This window comes from Oncorhynchus mykiss, chromosome 3 (genome assembly GCF_057628025.1).
Source record: "Oncorhynchus mykiss isolate SJ-2025 chromosome 3, ASM5762802v1, whole genome shotgun sequence".
Taxonomy (NCBI): Eukaryota; Metazoa; Chordata; class Actinopteri; order Salmoniformes; family Salmonidae; genus Oncorhynchus; species Oncorhynchus mykiss.
The window spans coordinates 48,412,017-48,429,774 of NC_143024.1; the positions used below are offsets into that span (position 1 = coordinate 48,412,017).

The 17,758-nt window shown below is 41.8% G+C and overlaps 1 protein-coding gene across 3 annotated transcripts; it reads right to left on the bottom strand.

The window, feature by feature from the left end:
* Window positions 1-4,152: 4,152 nt before the first annotated feature.
* Window positions 4,153-16,289, bottom strand: gpn2 (GPN-loop GTPase 2). Of its 3 annotated transcripts, none has more exons than XM_021596817.3 (6): window positions 16,179-16,289; window positions 14,037-14,494; window positions 13,169-13,325; window positions 12,865-13,025; window positions 12,442-12,572; window positions 4,153-4,852 (listed from the first exon to the last, which is right to left on the bottom strand). In XM_021596817.3, the coding sequence occupies exons 2-6, from the start codon at window positions 14,454-14,456 to the stop codon at window positions 4,780-4,782; spliced, it is 942 nt and encodes a 313-aa protein (XP_021452492.1). In that variant the 5' UTR covers window positions 14,457-14,494; window positions 16,179-16,289; the 3' UTR covers window positions 4,153-4,779. The 3 variants fall into 3 exon arrangements, with proteins under 3 accessions (XP_021452492.1, XP_021452493.1, XP_021452494.1); XM_021596818.3 differs by having other exon boundaries at window positions 16,166-16,267; XM_021596819.3 differs by lacking the exon at window positions 16,179-16,289 and adding an exon at window positions 14,766-14,930.
* Between the last annotated feature and the right edge of the window lie 1,469 nt (window positions 16,290-17,758).

A 17,758-nucleotide genomic window follows, 5' to 3' on the forward strand; every position in this document is an offset into this window, starting at 1 on the left:
TTACTTTTTTTTATCTTTTTGTTGTATTTTTCTAGAAAATGCATTGTTGGTTAAGGGCTTGTAAGTAAGCATTTCACCGTTGTATTTGACGCATGTTACAAATAACATTTGATTTGGTTATAATGGCAGTCGGGATACAGCCTTTCAAGGCCGCAATAATTTTTCCAATGTTAGAAACATCTGTGTCAGCGCCTACATCCCCAATTGATAATAGAAGAGTCATCTATCTAGGAGGTCCATACTAAATATCAATCTTGAACGGGCATTTTTAATATCAGGGAACTATAGCGGAAAAACCTGGAAGGATTTGGACCGTTCACTAAGGACAAACGGTCTCGGAGAAGAGATGGAAAGAATTGTCCCTGTTCTCTCAAAGCCACTATACTGTATATACATAAGGGAACAGGCAGGAGTTTTTGTTGCTTTGGAAGACATGCAGGGCCTTCCCATCCCAGAGAACAGACACAGGGCCAGTTGTGCAGAAACACATTTAATGTGGCTTCCTCACCCCTCCCAACTTAGTTTTTTTTGGCCACCTGTAAAAGCTGGAGTATAATTTCTTAAGGAATCTAGGGAAGGGGATTTGGATACACTGGTGCCATCTCCTGGTCAGAAAGGAACTTAAAAACAAATACAGTAGCCTAATGTCCTATTTATACTGTATTTATACGGAACAAAAATATAAATGCAACATTTAAAGTGTTGGTTTCATGAGCTGAAATAAATGATCCCAGAATTTTTCCATATGCACAAAAAGCTTATTTCTCTCAAATGTTGTGCACAAATTTGTTTACATCCCTGTTAACATTTCTCCCTTGCCAAAATAATCCACCACTTCACAGGTGTGGCCTATCAAGAAACTGATTAAACAGCATGGTCATTACACGGGAGCTCTTTGTGCTGAGGACAATTAAAGGCCACTCTAAAATGTGCAGTTGTCACAACACAATGCCACAGATGTCTCAAGTTTTGAAGGAGCATGCAATTGGCATGCTGACTGCAGGAATATCCACCAGAGCTGTTGCCAGATAATTTAATGTACAGTTCTCTACCATAAGCCGCCTCCAACATCGTTTTGGAGAATTTGGCAGTACCTTAAACCGGCCTCACAACCGAAGACCAAGTGTAACCACGCCAACCCAGGACCACCACATCCGGCTTCTTCACCTACGGGGATCGTCTGAGACCAGCCACCCGGAGATCTGATGCAACTGAGGAGTATTTATGTCTGTAATAAAGCCCCTTCGTGGGGGGGAAAAAAACAAATTCTGATTGGCTAAGCCTGACTTTCCAGTGGGTGGGCATGGCTCCCAAGTGTGTGGGCAGGCCCACCCATGGCTGCGCCCCTGCCCAGTCATGTGAAATCCATAGATTAAGGCCTAATGGATTTATTTGAATTGACTGATTTCCATATATGTAACTCAGTAAAATCTTTGAAATTGTTTTGTTCAGTATACATAATACTGTAAATAAGGTATGTCACATTAGACCAGTTATGCTTGGCCCAGTCTCCTTCACCAGCCATGTTTTTTAATCAAATCAAATTTTATTAGTCACAGGCACCAAATGCAACAGTGAAATGCTTACTTTACACACCCTTAACCAAGAATGCAGCTAAGAAAAAGTGTTGAAGAATTTACTAAAATAAACTGAAATTTAAACAACAAAAAAAATATTAAGGAGCAACACTAATATAACAGTAGCGAGGCTATATAAAGAGGGCACCGGTACAGAATCAATGTCAATGTTAGTTGAGGTAATATGTACATGTAGGTAAAGTGACTATGCAAGGACAATAAACAGAGTAGCAGCATAAAAATGGGGGCAATGCAAATAGTCCGGGAAACAATTTGATGAGCTTTTCAGGAGTCTTATGACTTGGGGTTAGAAGCTGTTAAGAAGCCTTTTGGACCTAGACTTGGCGCTCCGGTACTGCTTGCCGTGCGGTAGCAGAGAGAACAGCATGACTAGGGTGGCTAGAGTCTTTGACAATTTTTAGGGCCCTCCTCTGACACCGCCTGGTATTGAGGTCCTGGATGGCAGGAAGTTCGGCCCAAGTGATGTATTGGGCCAAATGCACTACCCTCTAGTGCCTTGCGGTCGGACGGCAAGCAGTTGCCATACCAGGCGGTCATCCAACCAGTCAGAATGCTCTCGATGGTGCAGCTGTATAACTTGAGGATCTGAAGACCCATGCCAAATCTTTTCAGTCTTCTGAGGGGGAATAGGCGTTGTCGTGCCCTCTTCACAACTGACTTGGTGTGTTTGGATCATGATAGTTTGTTGGTGATGTGGACACCAAGGAACTTGACGCTCTCAACATGCTCCACTACAGCCCGCAGATGAGAATGGGGACGTGCTCGGTCCTCCTTTTCCTGTTGTCCACAATCAGCTCCTTTGTCTTGATCAAGTTGAGGGAGAGTTTGTTATCCTGGAACCACACTGCCAGGTCTCTGTCCTCCTCCCTATAGGCTGTCTCATCGTTGTCGGTGATCAGGCCTACCACTGTTGTTGTCGGCAAACTTAATGACGGTGCTTGGCCATGCAGTCATGGGTGAAGAGGGAGTACAGGAGGGGACTGAGCACCCACCCCTGAGGGGCCCCCATGTTGTGGATCAGAGTGGCGGATGTGTTGTTACCTACCCTTACCACCTGGGGCAGCCCGTCAGGAAGTCCAGGATCCAGTTGCAGAGGGAGGTGTTTAGTCCCAGGGTCCTTACTTAGTGATGAGCTTGGAGGGCACTATGGTGTTGAACGCTGAGCTATAGTCAATGAATAGCATTATCACGCAGGTGATTATTTTGTCCATGTGGGAAAGGGCAGTGTGGAGTGCAATAGAGATTGCATAATCTGTGGATCTGTTGGGGGAGGTATTTAAATTGGAGTGGGTCTAGGGTTTCTGGGATAATGGTGTTGTGAGCCTTTCAAAGCACTTCATGGCTACAGACGTGAGTGCTACGGGTCGGTAGTCATTCAGGCAGGTTACCTTGGTATTTTTGGGCACAGAGACTATGGTGGTCTGCTTGAAACATGTTGGTATTACAGACTCAATCAGGGACAAGTTGAAAATGTCAGTCAAGACACTTGCCAGTTGATCAGTACACGCCCTGGTGATCTGTCTGGCCCTGCGGCCTTGTGAATGTTGACCTGTTTAAAGGTCCTACATCGGCTACAGAGTGTGACCACACAGTCATCCGGAACAGCTAATGCTCTCATGCATGCTTCAGTGTTGCTTGCCTCGAAGCGAGCATAGAAGTTATTTAGCTTGTCTGTTAGGCTTTTGTCACTGGGCAGCTCGCAGCTGTGCTTCCCTTTATAATCCGTAATAATTTGCAAGCCCTGCCACATCCGACGAGCGTCAGAACCAGCGTAGTACGATTCAATCTTAGTCCCGTATTGACTCTTTGCCTGTTTGATGGTTCGTCGGAGGGCATAGCGGGATTTCTTATAAGAGTCTGGGTTAGAGTCCCACAGCTCTACCCTTTAGCTCAGTGAGGATGTTGCCTGTAATCCATGGCTTCTGGTTGGGGTATGTACGTACAGTCACTGTGGGGAAGACGTCATTGATGCACTTATTGATGATTCTTTAAGTAGGGTTAGTTTTGACAGCCAATATACTGCCAATGTTCTTGGTTTTACAGGGAATAACAGTTTACAAGAAAGCAATTATCCATGGATAAAACATATCCACGTTCAGTGTATATTGTGTGTATATTTTAAACCTCTGTATCATTTTACATAAGTGTATATTTTAAACCTCTGTGTATCATTTTACATCGTTAAAGCGAGCATCTAAATCAGGTTTGGTTAGGAATCTTGCCTACTATTTTGCACACGTCTATTGTTTTAATCCGCCTGCGAGCTTCTTTCTGTTAGCTATCAGCTGCCACCTACGGAGAACAAAAGTTACCTGAATAAATTCTGGAGAGAAATTAAGGGAACTGCTGCATCAGGGTACCAGTACCTAAGCTGCTGATCTGACTAAAGCTCCACTCTGAATTCTCCCTCTCTGCCTCTTCCTAATCTAAATGTGTCACAGGTCTGGGGTAGATAGGGAGATGATGATGCTCAGTTTGAGATAGTCTACCTCACCCTCTGCTGGTCTGCACCTAATACACTATAGGTCCACACAAACACAAGAGGGCACATCTGTACATGCATGTAAGACCAACTCTTCACAAACTTTATTCATGAAATGTAAAAAACACATTTAACAGTTGATTTTGCTGATCTGCAAAGGGATTCATACCCAATGTACACACCTTATAGACTGAAGGGCTGACCAAACTGCCCCACACCAGGGTATTTCTCATTTCAATATGTAAATAATTATCTGTAGTCCAGAGCTCCTGGATTTGTCCATCTTTTTCACTGGCAGAATAAGAGATCAACATTTGCATCCAACTAAACAACACACTGTAGTCTGTACTAACACTAGCATTATAAACCAGCCACAAAGCCAAGGATATATCAATTCAAACTCTTAACCCAGATTGATCCAATTCTTGGATTGTGTGGTAAGAAGCAGTTGATTTGGATTCTATTTGCAGACTGATGCTTCTAACCCTTTCTCCACCCTCCTCTCCTCTCTATATAACCAGAGGCAGCCATATCAAGATAAAAGTTATTTACGTGTTCAGTCAAAGAGGGAAAGAAGAATAGCATTTGGTGCGTTTGACACTCCAATTCCACGGGACAAATGTTGTACTGTCGGTCCTTTGCTGGTCCAGTGCAAGCAACATCGAGGTCAGCAGCATCCATTGATGGGTGTCTGTTGTTTTACAGATCCATCACCTCCTCCTCCACGGTCTTTTCACCATCTTCAACATACCTCTCTTGCACTCCTAGAGTTCTAGGTGTCAAATTAAAGAAAATCTAATCAAAATGCTACTCGTCACATGCACCATAAACAACAGGTGTCGACCAACAGTGAAATGCTTAGGAGTGTTGACCAGTCATCTATGTTTAAAAATATATATATATATTTTACCTTTATTTAACGAGGCAAGTCAGTTAAGAACAAATTCTTATTTTCAATGACGGCCTAGGAACAGTGGGTTAACTGCCTGTTCAGGGGCAGAACGACAGACCTTGTCAGCTCGGGGGTTTGAACTTGCAAACTTCCGGTTACTAGTCCAACTCTCTAACCACTAGGCTGTTAAGCAGCACTATACAGGCAGATCTGTTTACAGCAGAACACAATATTCAAACTCAAATAATTGTCACCTCTTGCTGAGACTGCTTTAGAAAAAAAGTCGAAATGCAGCAGTTTTTATCTCAATATCAAATCATTTTTGGGTAACAATTAAGTATCTTACAGATTCTTCTTGACCATTTTAAATAAAAACAAACAAAAATAGCTTCTTAGCAAAGATCAATTGCTCAAGCAAGAATTTTGCTAGGACAGTCTGGGAATGGTCTGAGTGGGGAGGGGAAAATGGAAAACTAGCTGTTATTGGCAAAGGGGTTTGGAACTCTTGTTGGTCTATTTAAGTGATAATTCCCGGTCCCCTAACCAATTCTCGGTCCCCTAACCAATTGTGCTATTATGTGTTTTTTCACGTTATTTGTAACTTGTTTTGTACATAATGTTTCTACCACAGTCTCTTATGACCGAAAAGAGCCTCCAGATATCAGGACAGCGATTACTCACCCCGTACTAGAAGATTTTTTCTTTAACGAGTCAGACGGGAAGGATTTATTCCAGACATCCGACAAGGCCCTCATCCCCGTCATTCACAGGAGAAAGAGACAGAAATATCAGGGATGTAGGTCTGGGTGCCTTCGAAGGATCTGACGGCGAGTGAGTAATCTGCCTTCACCATCGGTCCTATTAGCCAATCATTGGATAATATAATAGACGAACTACGAGCACGTATATCCTACCAATGGGACATTTAAAACTTTAATATCTTATGTTTCACCGAGTCGTGGCTGAATGACGACATGAAGAACATACAGGCGGCGGGTTTTACACGCAGCTCGCGCTCCTAGTAGCCGGGGACTTTAATCCAGAGAAATTTAAATCCGTTTGACCTAATTTCTATCAGCAGGTTAAATGTGCAATCAGAGGGAAAGTAACTCTTGACCACCTTTACTCCACACAGAGTAAATATATAGCTCTCCCTCGCCCTCCATTTGGCAAATCTGACCATAATTCTATCCTCCTGCTTACAAGCAAAAACTAAAGCAGAAAGCACCAGTGACGCAGTCAATAAAAAAGTGGTCAGTTGAAGCAGATGCTAAGCTACGGGACTGTTTTGCTAGCACAGACTGGAATATGTTCCAGGATTCCTTCGATGACATTGATGGCATTGAGAGGTATGCCATCGATTACAGGCAACATCCACAATGAGCTAAAGGGTAGGGCTGCCGCTTTCAAGGAGCGGGTCAAACCCGGAAGCTTATAAGAAATACCACTATGCCCTCCGACGAACGATCAAACAGGCAAAGCTTCAATACAGGACGAAGATTGAATCGTAATACACCGGCTCCAACGCTTGTCTTATGTGGCAGGGCTTGCAAACTATTACAGACTACAAAGGGAAGCACAGCTGCGAGCTGCCCAGTCACACGACCATACCAGACAAGCTAAATTACTTCTATGCTTGCTTCGAGGCAAGTAACACAAACATATATCAGAGAATCAGCTGTTCCGGACAACAGTGATCACGCTCGCCGTAGCCGATGTGAGTAAGACCTTTAAACAGGTCAACATTCACAAGGCCTCAGGGCAAGACAGATTACCAGAATGTGTACTCCGAGCATGCGCTGACCAACTGGCAAGTGTCTTCGCTGACATCTTCAACCTGTCCCTGACTGAGTCTGTAATACCAACGTTTCAAGCAGACCACCATAGTCCCTGTGCCAAAGAACACTAAGGTAACCTGCCTAAATGACTACCGACCCGTAGCACTCACATCTGTAGCCATGAAGTGCTTTGAAAGGCTGGTCATGGCTCACCATTATCCCAGAAACCCTAGACCCACTCCAATTTGCATACCACCCCAACAGATCCACAGATGATGCAGTCTCTATTGCACTCCACAATGCCCTTTCCCACCTGGACAAAAGGAACACCTAGTGGCAAGAAAAAGTATGTGAACACGTTGGAATTACCTGGATTTCTGCATAAATTTATCAAATTTGATCTGATCTTCATCTAAGTCACATCAATAGACAAACTCAGTGTGCTTAAAGTAATAACACAAAAAGTATTATATTTTTCTTGTCTTTATTTAAAACATAATTTAAACATTCACAGTGTAGGTTGGAAAAAGTATAGACTTCTGCAAAAGCTAATTGGAGCCAGGAGGCAGCTAACCTGGAGTCTAATCAATGAGACGAGATTGGAGATGTTGGTTAGAGCTGCCTTGCCCTACAGAAAACACTCAAAATTTGAGTTTGCTTTTCACAAGAAGCATTGCCTGACGTGAACCATGCCTCGAACAAAAGAGAAGACCTAAGATTGAGAATTGTTGACTTGCATAAACCTGGAAAGGGTTAGAAAATTATCTCTAAAAGCCTTGATGTTCATCAGTCCATGGAAAGACAAATTGTTACTCTCCCTATGAGTGGCCGCCCTGCAAAGATGACTGCAAGAGCACAGCGCAGAACACTCAATGAGGTAAAGAAGTGTCAGCTAAAGAATTACAGAAATATGCTAACATGCTCTGGAACACGCTAACATCTCTGTTGACGATACTACGATACTTAAAACACTAAACAATAATGGTGTTCAATATTCTGTGGACAGATGAAAATAAATTTGAGTTGTTTGGAAGAAACACACAACATTATGTGAGGAAAAAAAAATAGGCACAGCACGCCAACATCAAAACCTCATCCCAACTGTAAAGTATGGTGGCAGGAGCTTCATGGTTTGGGGCTGCTTTGCTACCTGAGTGCCTGGACAGCTTGCTATCGTCGACGGAAAAATGAATTCCCAAGTTTATCAAGACATTTTGCAGGAGACTGTTAGGCTTTCTGTCCACCAATTGAAGCTCAACAGAAGTTAAGTGATACAACAGGACAACGACCCAAAACACAGAAGTAAATCAACAACAAAATGGCTTCAACAGAAGAAAATAAAACTTCTGGAGTGGCCCAGGCAGAGTCCTGACCTCAACTCGAGTTGAGATGCCTCAAGAGAACAGTTCACACCAGACATCACAAGAATAGTGCTGAACTGAAACAGACCATTGTGCAGGTCTGATCCGCAACTACAGAAGAGGTTATTGCTGCCAAAGGAGGGTCAACCAGTTATTAAATCCAAGTGTTCACATACTTTATCAACCTTGCACTGTGAATGTTTACACGGTGTGTTCAATAAAAACATATAGTTGTTTGTGTGTTATTAGTTTAAGCAGACTGTTTGTCTATTGTTGTGACCTAGATGAAGATCAGATAAAATTTGATGACCAATTTATGCAGAAATCCATGTATTTCCAAAGGGTTCACATACTTTTTCTTGCCACTTTATGTGAGAATTCTATTAATTTACAACAGCTCAGCATTCAACACCAAAGCTCATCACTAAGCTAAGGACCCTGGGACTAAACACCTCCCTCTGCAACTGGATCCCTGACTTCCTGACAGGCTGCCCCCAGGTGGTAAGGGTAAGTAACAACACATACACCATGCTTATCCTCAACACAAGGGCCCCTCAGGGGTGCGTGCTCAGTCCCCTCCTGTACTCCCTGTTCACTCATGACTGCTTGGCCAGGCACGACTCCAACACCATCATTAAGTTTGCCGATGACACAACAGTGGTAGGCCTGATCACCGACAACGATGAGACTGAACTCCTCCCTACAGGATGAGACCTGGCCGTGTGGTGCCAGGACAACCACCTCTCCCTCAACGTGATCAAGACAAAGGAGATGATTGTGGACAACAGGAAGAGGAGGACAGAGCACGCCCCCATTCTCATCGAAGGGGCTGTAGTGGAGCAGGTTGAGAGCTTTAAGTTCCTTGGTGTCCACATCACCAACAAACTATCATGGTCCAAACTAGAGGTCGACCGATTATGATTTTTCAACGCCTGTACCGATTATTGGAGGACCAAAAAAGCTGCTACCGATTAATCGGCCAATTTTTTATTTTATTTGTAATAATGACAATTACAACAATACTGAATGCACTTATTTTAAATGAATATAATACATCAATAAAATCAATTTATCCTCAAGTAAATAATGAAACATGTTCAATTTGGTTTAAATAATGCAAAAACAAAGTGTTGGAGAAGGTAAAAGTGCAATATGTGCTATGTAAGAAAGCTAACGTTTAAGTTCCTTGCTCAGAACATGAGAACATATGAGAGCTGGTGGTTCCTTCAATATTATATCCTTCAATATTCCCAGGTAAGAAGTTTTAGGTTGTAGTTATTATAGGACTATTTCCCTCTATATCATTTGTATTTCATTAACCTTTGACTATTGGATGTTCTTATAGGCACTTTAATATTGCCAGTGAAACAGTATAGCTTCCATCCCTCTAGTTAGCGCGCGCTAACTAGCTAGCCATTTCACTTCGGTTACACCAGCCTCATCTCAGGAGTTGATAGGCTTGAAGTCATAAACAGCGCAATGCTTGACGCACAACGAAGAGCTGCTGGCAAAATGCACGAAAGTGCGGTTTGAATGAATGTTTACACGCCTGCTTCTGCCTACCACCGCTCAGTCAGATACTTGCTCAGTCAGATTATATGCAACGCAGGACACGCTAGATAATATCTAGTAATATCATCAACCATGTGTAGTTAACTAGTGATTATGATTGATTGTTTTTTAAAAGATAAGTTTAATGCTAGCTAGCAACTTACCTTGGCTTACTGCATTCGCGTAACAAGCAGTCTCCTTGTGGAGTGCAACGAGAGAGGCAGGTCGTTATTGCGTTGGACTAGTTAACTGTAGGGTTGCAAGATTGGATCCCCCGAGCTGACAAGATGAAAATCTGTCATTCTGCCCCTGAACAAGGCAGTTAACCCACCGTTCCTAGGCAGTCATTGAAAATAAGAATATGTTCTTAACTGACTTGCCTAGTTAAATAAAGGTCAAATAAAATAAATAAAAAATCTTGCACCTTTAAATGGACCAGAACTATTTTATTGAAATACAGTTGTCATGACGCCAGCCCTTTCAGTGAATTGGCTAGCAGAGATGTGAACAACCCCCTCTCCTGTTAGGAGAGGAGCGGGAGTTTTACAACTTAACCCCCACGTCATAAATTCCGTATGGAGACTCTCCCTGGCCATGCAGTATGGAGAGATTTTCACAGTAGAACTTCTACAACATCACAGAATTGGAGAACTGAACAATATCTATATTTTGGTGAATATGTAAACGGTCGGTGAAGCCAGCTATGACCCGGTCCGTTTTGTTTCATGTTTGTGACCTTATGAAAGGCAATATAGCCACATTACCCTAACTCTGTTTATACAGGTGCCTCAGTTATGTTTGAATCTACTTATTGTATAAAATTAATGAGTAAAGATGAAACTATTTGCAAAATGATGAAATATGTTGTTAACTTTTAAAATTAGAAAATCATCTTCCCTTTCAAGTTTAACTAAGGCACGAGCCACACCCAAGTGAATAGGCATTGGTTGGAAATGATGAACCAACCCCTTTTCTACATTTCTATAAAAGTCCGTTACCCAAAGTCAACGGAGTTCCAAATAACGGAAGGATTTGTCCTCATGTTTAAAAAGGGCGCATTTTAATTTCAACCCTACAGGCCAGGAAACATGAGAGCTTGCACCACACATGAAATGGTATGAACTCTGAACTATTGATCACCTAAAGAAGTGCATACTAAACCAGCATATATCAGACTGCAGCTGAACATATGCGCAAATCTAGTACGAGAACACTGACCGACATGGACGAATCTCCAGAGTGAGATGAACCTCTCAGACCACATGACCACACAACAAGATTCCACAAAGGACAGGACAAACCATAACCAACTTCATGTAAATACAATGCATTTCTTTTCCGAATGAACGATTGTTAGTAGCATATGTATTTATGTGAGAATAGCTTCCCAGGTCCGATAAAGACCAATGTTCCTTAGCCTTCCTTCCCAAAACCCATTCTCTTCTCTGAATCTATTGTGTTATAACCAAACTGTTTTTGCTTAGCCCAATAGGGACTTTCCTATCCTTGTTAGTAACCAATATCTATTGTTTGTTTGTTTATGCATTTCTGTGATTATTTAGTTAGTTAATAAATAAATGATTAAGCCAACTGGTGTATGGATGATTCATGGTTTAGGCTGGGTTCGTGCAGATAACCAGATGTCATGCACCGTCATCCTTGTTAATTAAATTTACAAGATTAGTTTAAATCAGGTAATAATAATTATTGAGAATTGATTTGATAAAATAACAGTCTCACCTTTAATGATGCCAAAGACACGACACAGTACCAGTCAAAAGTTTAGACACACCTACAAAGGGTTTTTCTTTATTTTAACTATTTTCTACATTGTAGAATAATAGTGAAGACATCAAAACTATGAAAGAACACATATGGAATTGTGTAGTAACCAAAAAAGTGTTAAACAAATCAAAATATTTAACGTAGCCACCCTTTGCACAGTCTTAGCATTCTCTCAACCAGCTTCTTGGGGAATGCTTTTCAAACTGTGTTGAAGGAGTTCCCACATATAAGGAGCACTTGTTGGCTGCTTTTCCTTCACTCTGCGGTCCAACTCATCCCAAACCATCTCAATTGGGTTGCGGTCAGGTGATTGTGGAGGCCAGGTCATCTGATGCAACACTCCATCACTCTCCTTCTTGATCAAATAGTCCTTACACAGCCTGGAGGTGCGTTTTGGGTCATTGTCCTTTTGAAAAACAAATGATAGTCCCACTAAGCGCAAACCAGATAGGATGGCATATTGCTGCAGAATGCTGTTTAAGTGTGCCTTGAATTGTAAATAAATCACTGAGTGTCACCAGCAAAGCACCCCCACACCATCATACCTCCTATTCCATCACAAAGACACGGCAGTTGGAACCAAAATCTTAAATTTTGAAGCTGTTTGAGAGAATACCAAGAGTGTGCAAAGCTGTCATCAAGGTGGCTACTTTGAAGAATCTCAAAAATGAAAGATATTGATTTGTTTAACACTTTTTTGGTTACTACATGATTCCACATGGTGTTATTTCATTGTTTTGATGTCTTCACTATTATTCTACAATGCAGAAAATAGTAAAAATAAAGAAAAACCCTTGAATGAGTAGGTGTCCAAACTTTTGACTGGTACTGTATATCTATTTATAAATAACACACAGGAAAATCTAGTTTTGGACTGAACCAGGCCTTTAACACTTACATTTAAAATGGCTTTGTTTCATAGGTTGAGCATGTGGAACAGACTGGTTTAATAACAAACACATAAATCAATATAGCAGCTGTGAGTAAAGGATACGCGGTGAACTGGAAGTCTGCTCCCACAGCGGCTGACATCATTGCTTGCAGGTTCCTCTCCTCCAGGTTGCCGAAGCAGTAGCCGTTGGCCTTGTCCACAGTCCGCAGAACCTGCGTCATGCTCTCCCTGTCCTGGAGATAGGGCACAGTGCAAGATGTCAGTGGTTAAGTGGCAAAAAATGTAAATGCAAGCTTCATCCTCCAGGTTGAGACTAGTGTTTTAACCTTACCCCTTCTAAAATGGACCAGTATTTATTATGAGTTTAGACAAAGTATTGTGGTTGTGTTCACTAGTAGGCACAAAGCAGAAGAAAAATATCTGAAACAGGGAGGTACTGAACTTCATGTCCCATAATAAATATGACCCAGAAACAGCAGATGCCCAAGAACCAGTGAACATCTAAAGGTAGTAGCAAAGTCTCACCTGCACATTGAGAGGCACAAAAGAGACAAGGCCATAGTCTTGTATGACCCCTGCAAGTTTCTCATTTAGTTTGAGGAACTTCCTAAAGAAAGGGTCAGCAGCCAAGTGATCCAGCAGATATGTCAGGTCCATAACATCTGTGTAGAAGTCCAGGTTGAAGGCTATTCCAGAGACAGAGTAAGTGCAAAAATTAAACAAGTTCCACAGCTAAAGACAAACTGTCAAATCAAACACTTGAGGGAAACTGAGGGAATATAGCCATACAAAGCCCATATTCATAATCACCCAGGATATCTCATCTCACCGAGTTTGCCGTACTGCTCGATGAGGTCCATCTTGGAGAGGACGTTGACGTGGGGTAGCTCCACGTGCAGCATAGTGGACAGGGAGGTGCACAGCACTGAGATGAACTTAGCTGGGTCAGCGCAGTAATGAGAGTCCACAAGGTGCACTGCAGTCAGCTGAGAGTAATTAAAGAGGGAGTGTTAGTGAGACAGTGCAGGGATTCAACTAACTGGCCCAGGTTATCCCGGTGGGGTGAGTTTGCACAGGGTGAAAAGCGAATGCATTTGTTTTGGAAACAGGCTGCACCCATCCGGGCGTGAGCCAGGTGCCCTGTTCAAAGCCTAGGCTAGATTAAGCATGTGGAGTAATGAGTAGGCTTCTACTTTTATTAAAAGCAAAAGTGATTGCTTTTAATAAAAACACTATCTGCCTTCCCAATAAAAACTAGTTTGAAAATTTGAACATATATTTCATGGAAAGAGATGCGTTTCTGGACAATTTACCACACTGTGTGATTTGAGAAGGGAGCTCCTTCCTGACTGATTTTGACCGTTAATGTCACGAGTCATTGACTGGTGCACCGCTGCTCAGGTTAATAGAACTCACTCAGTGATTTGAGCACAACCTATAGGCACTATGACTCAATACTAATAAAGCACATGCCCATAAACACCCAATACAAATAGCTAGGCCTACTTGTCAAAGCCCCAAATTCTCCATCAATGTGGCAAACAATACATTTCTTAAGTTAGCCTAAATCATACTGAATGTGTCATGCATGGATTGACATACTACACGGTGTTTCTTTTGGGGAATCATTCATACTAGGAATCACAACATTCCAGCACCAATGGGCACAAACATCTTAGAATCCTGAACCATCTCACCCTGAAGTTCCACTTGGCCAGCTGAGCAAAGATGTTTTTCACTGAGTTCTGGTGGGTGTACAGCTCCACCTGACCCGGACAGTCAAACAGAAAGTAACAGTCGCTATGTTCCTCTAACTTGGTTTCCAGCCAGTCCAGATTGGCCTCCAGGTACTCCATGCAGTACAGGAGTCCACCATTGGGCCCCAGCTTCAAACCCTCCATCACGTCATCTAGGGTGACCAGCTCTGAAATATCCACAGCACAGGGATATGGGAGCCCTTCATTTGCAGGGTCCATGTTCACCACAACCACCTTCCGTCCCAAGTGACTCAAGAACTCCTGCATCCCCCGGCAGTATGTGGTTTTACCTGAGCCAGGAGGTCCTATGACCACCTGGCCAAAGCGTAAGGATGGAGTCTGCGAGGGCTGGGTGGCCATGATTACTTCTCCAAAGCTCTGACTTGTTAGATTCCCATCTGAGGAGAAAACAAATGGTACATACCCATCACCGACCATCAGTGCTGAGCCACTAACCACCACATATGGTCCTTGCCTCAGGTTAGCCCATTCATAGAAGCTTTTAGCGCCTATTAATGATAGTAACTTCTGGCCGGGGGAGTTTTGTTGGGTGCCCCGATGCTCGTTCTGAACGTTAACATGCATCATTTACAGTACGGTTTTGGAAACATATGTTATATATCAGCAAGAAATCATTTTCAAAAAATGAAAGGTTAAATTAGTACACACCTTTATAGGGTTGCGCTTCGAACGCATCCTACAGCGTCATTGCATTTTGGTACACCAGAATTACACTCATTTCCAATGAAACACTGCGTTTCCGTTGCAGTGCGTTCGGTGTGATGCATACGTTGGATTTATCGAACGTATGCGTCAAACTGTATGCGTGGAAGGCTTGACAGAAATGGTAGCAGAAGGTGAATGTTGAACTTTTGTTACATACATATCCAGATGATGCAGCATACTATTTTGGGCAATGACGCTGTCGGTGTGTTAAATAGTATATTATTGGGCTAGCTGAGGAACGCTCAACTCCGTTGTCTTATCGAGGCGGAGTTGAGTTTTGATACATTTTACTAGCAAACATTAGCCTCGATTTAAGAGAACGGAGTTGAGCGTTCATCAGCTATTATGGGTCTAGCGCAGGGTTTCCCAAACTCTGTCCTCGGGACCCCAAGGAGTGCCATAACACTACACAACTGATTCAAATAATAAACTAATCACCAGGCGTTGTATCAGCTGTGTAGTGTTAAGGCAAACACCAAAACCTGCAATCATTGGGATCCCAAGGTGGACCGAGTTTAGGAAACTAGCCAGGTTAGCGCAGAAACGTGTAAAAGATGTTTTACTAACTAACGTCTTTCAATTAACATGCACATTTAATAATTAGCACCATTTGTGGAAAAGGTACACAATTGTCATACTTTATTAAAAGTAAAGATACCTTAATAGAAAATGACTAAAGGAACATACTACTTGAGTAAAAAACTAACTATTTGGTTAAATATACTTATCAAAAGTAAATGTAATTGCTAAAATATACCTAAGTATCAAAAGTAATAATTTCAAGTTCCTTTTAATAAACAAAACAGATAGCACATTGTTTTAATTTACGGATAGCTAGGGACACACTCCGAGGTAATTTACAAACGAAGCATGTGTTTAGTGAGTCCGCAAGATCAGAGGCAGTAGAGATGACCAGGGATGCTCTCCTGATAAGTGTGATTTTGACGATTTCTCTGTCCTACTAAGCATTCAAAATGTAACGAATGGGTGTCAGGGAAAATGTATCGAGTAAAAAATGCTTCTTTTTTTTAAAGGAATGTAGGGTCGTAAAATGTGTTAAATCTAAAAAGTACAGATACCAGCCAAACGATTTAAGTAGTACTTTAAAGTAATTTAACTTAAGTACTTTACACCACTGGTTAGAAGAGCATTCAATGCACAATGTCATGCGAAGTGATGATGCGCTAGTTAGTCATATTGCAGCTAGCTTGCTAATTAGCAGCGTAGCAAATGTATCACGACAAGTAGCTAAAATAGCTAGCAAAATGCTCCCAAAAAGACATGTTATGAGAACAAATAAGTGTTGTAAATATTACATTACGATACGAGTGAAATGTACTAACCAGCGCCACTTACCGCCGTTAAATTTGGTTATTGGAGAAGCTAACCAAAACCTAGACAACACTGCTGTGAAACATCTAAGAATAACTAACTACTTCCGGGTCACGGTTTTTGGAATTCTTCAGAATAAAAGTCCCGTCCTGTATACTTAGTAAAGGAATAATTAGGGCTATAATGAGCACAATTATCGATATCTTTGACTTCTTATCCTACAAAGAACTACGTATTTCTGTAAGATATGTCATAAAATGTTAAAGCCTAAATGGTCAACAATGTTTTTCGTGTGTGTACACATTAATTGCAACTTTAAAAAGATGCTGTATATTGTGTCACAGTAACACTGAACTTACAATGGCTAGTCCCAAATCACTATATTTTTTTCTTGTGCTTTATGCTATTTGCCTCATGACTCCTGCATGCTTTGTTAACTATGAACTTGCTTGTTTACCCAACTGTGGGACAGACTGTTTGTTCCCACACTCGAGACTGACTCTCTATTCTAACCACTTCTTGCCTGCTTTTTATTCATGTTACCTGATAAAATGTTGCTGTACAATATGATCTGGTTGCCATCTAATGCACATTCAAATGTCATAAATCAGCACTGCAGAGCTCTCCCTGTTCTCTGCAGTGCAATGATTGTATTACTGCTGATGATATCTGGAAATGTGCATGTACACCCATCTACTGTTGCTAGACCCAATTATAACTTGTGCTCGGATATCTGCTTCACTGATTTCTGCTCTCGTAAAAGCCTGGGTTTTCTGCACATTAACACTAGAAGCTTAAAATTGATCAATTGAAAGTGTGGGTTCACAGCTCCAATCCAGATGTGTTGGTCATTACTGAGACGTGGTTAAGAAATCGTTTTTTGAACACTGATCTTAACCTTTCTGGTTATAACCTTTTTCAGCAAGACAGATCTCCCAAAGCTGGTGGAGTGGCAATCTTTACCAAGGTACAACCTCAGTGCTTGGTTGTCTCGACCAAGTCTGTCCCCAAACAATTTGATTTGCTGGTTATAAGCATTAAACTTTCAAATAGCTCTTTGTTGACTATTGCTGGGTGTTATCGTCCACCAACAGCACCGGCCTGTACCCTAAATGCCCTAAGCTCTCTCCTGGCCCCTTACACTAAAGTCTGAATTTGTCCTGCTAGGTGACCTAAACTGAGACATGCTTAAACCACCTGACCAGGTCCTAAAGCCATGGGATTCCATAAATCTTTCTCGGATTATCACCAATCCCACAAGGTATGACACCAAACACCCAGAAAAGGCTACTCTCCTTGATGTTATCCTCACAAATAATCCTGATGGGTATCAGTCTGGTGTTTTCTGTAATGACCTTAGTGATCACTATTTTACAGCCTGTGTTTGTAATGGCTGCTCAGTGAAACGACCTGTCCTGATTTGTCATAGACACCTGCTAAAAATCTTTAATGAGCAAGCCTTCCTTCGTGACCTGGCCTCTGTAAAATGGTATAGAATTAGCTTGATCCCTTCTGTCAAAGACACTTGGACCTTCTTTTTTATATTTTCAGTGGTATTGTTAACAAACATGCCCCATAAAGATAATGAGAATTTAAAAACGGGT

Bases quoted from the DNA above. Each gene is read 5' to 3' on its own strand.
- gpn2 (XM_021596817.3), bottom strand. From the start codon at position 14,456: ATGGCCACCCAGCCCTCGCAGACTCCATCCTTACGCTTTGGCCAGGTG. The intron at 13,026-13,168 runs GTGAGATGAGAT...TCTCTGGAATAG, and splicing joins CGAGCAGTACGGCAAACTCG to CCTTCAACCTGGACTTCTAC. The intron at 4,853-12,441 runs GTATCCTTTACT...TTTGACACCTAG, and splicing joins GCAGACTTCCAGTTCACCGC to AACTCTAGGAGTGCAAGAGA.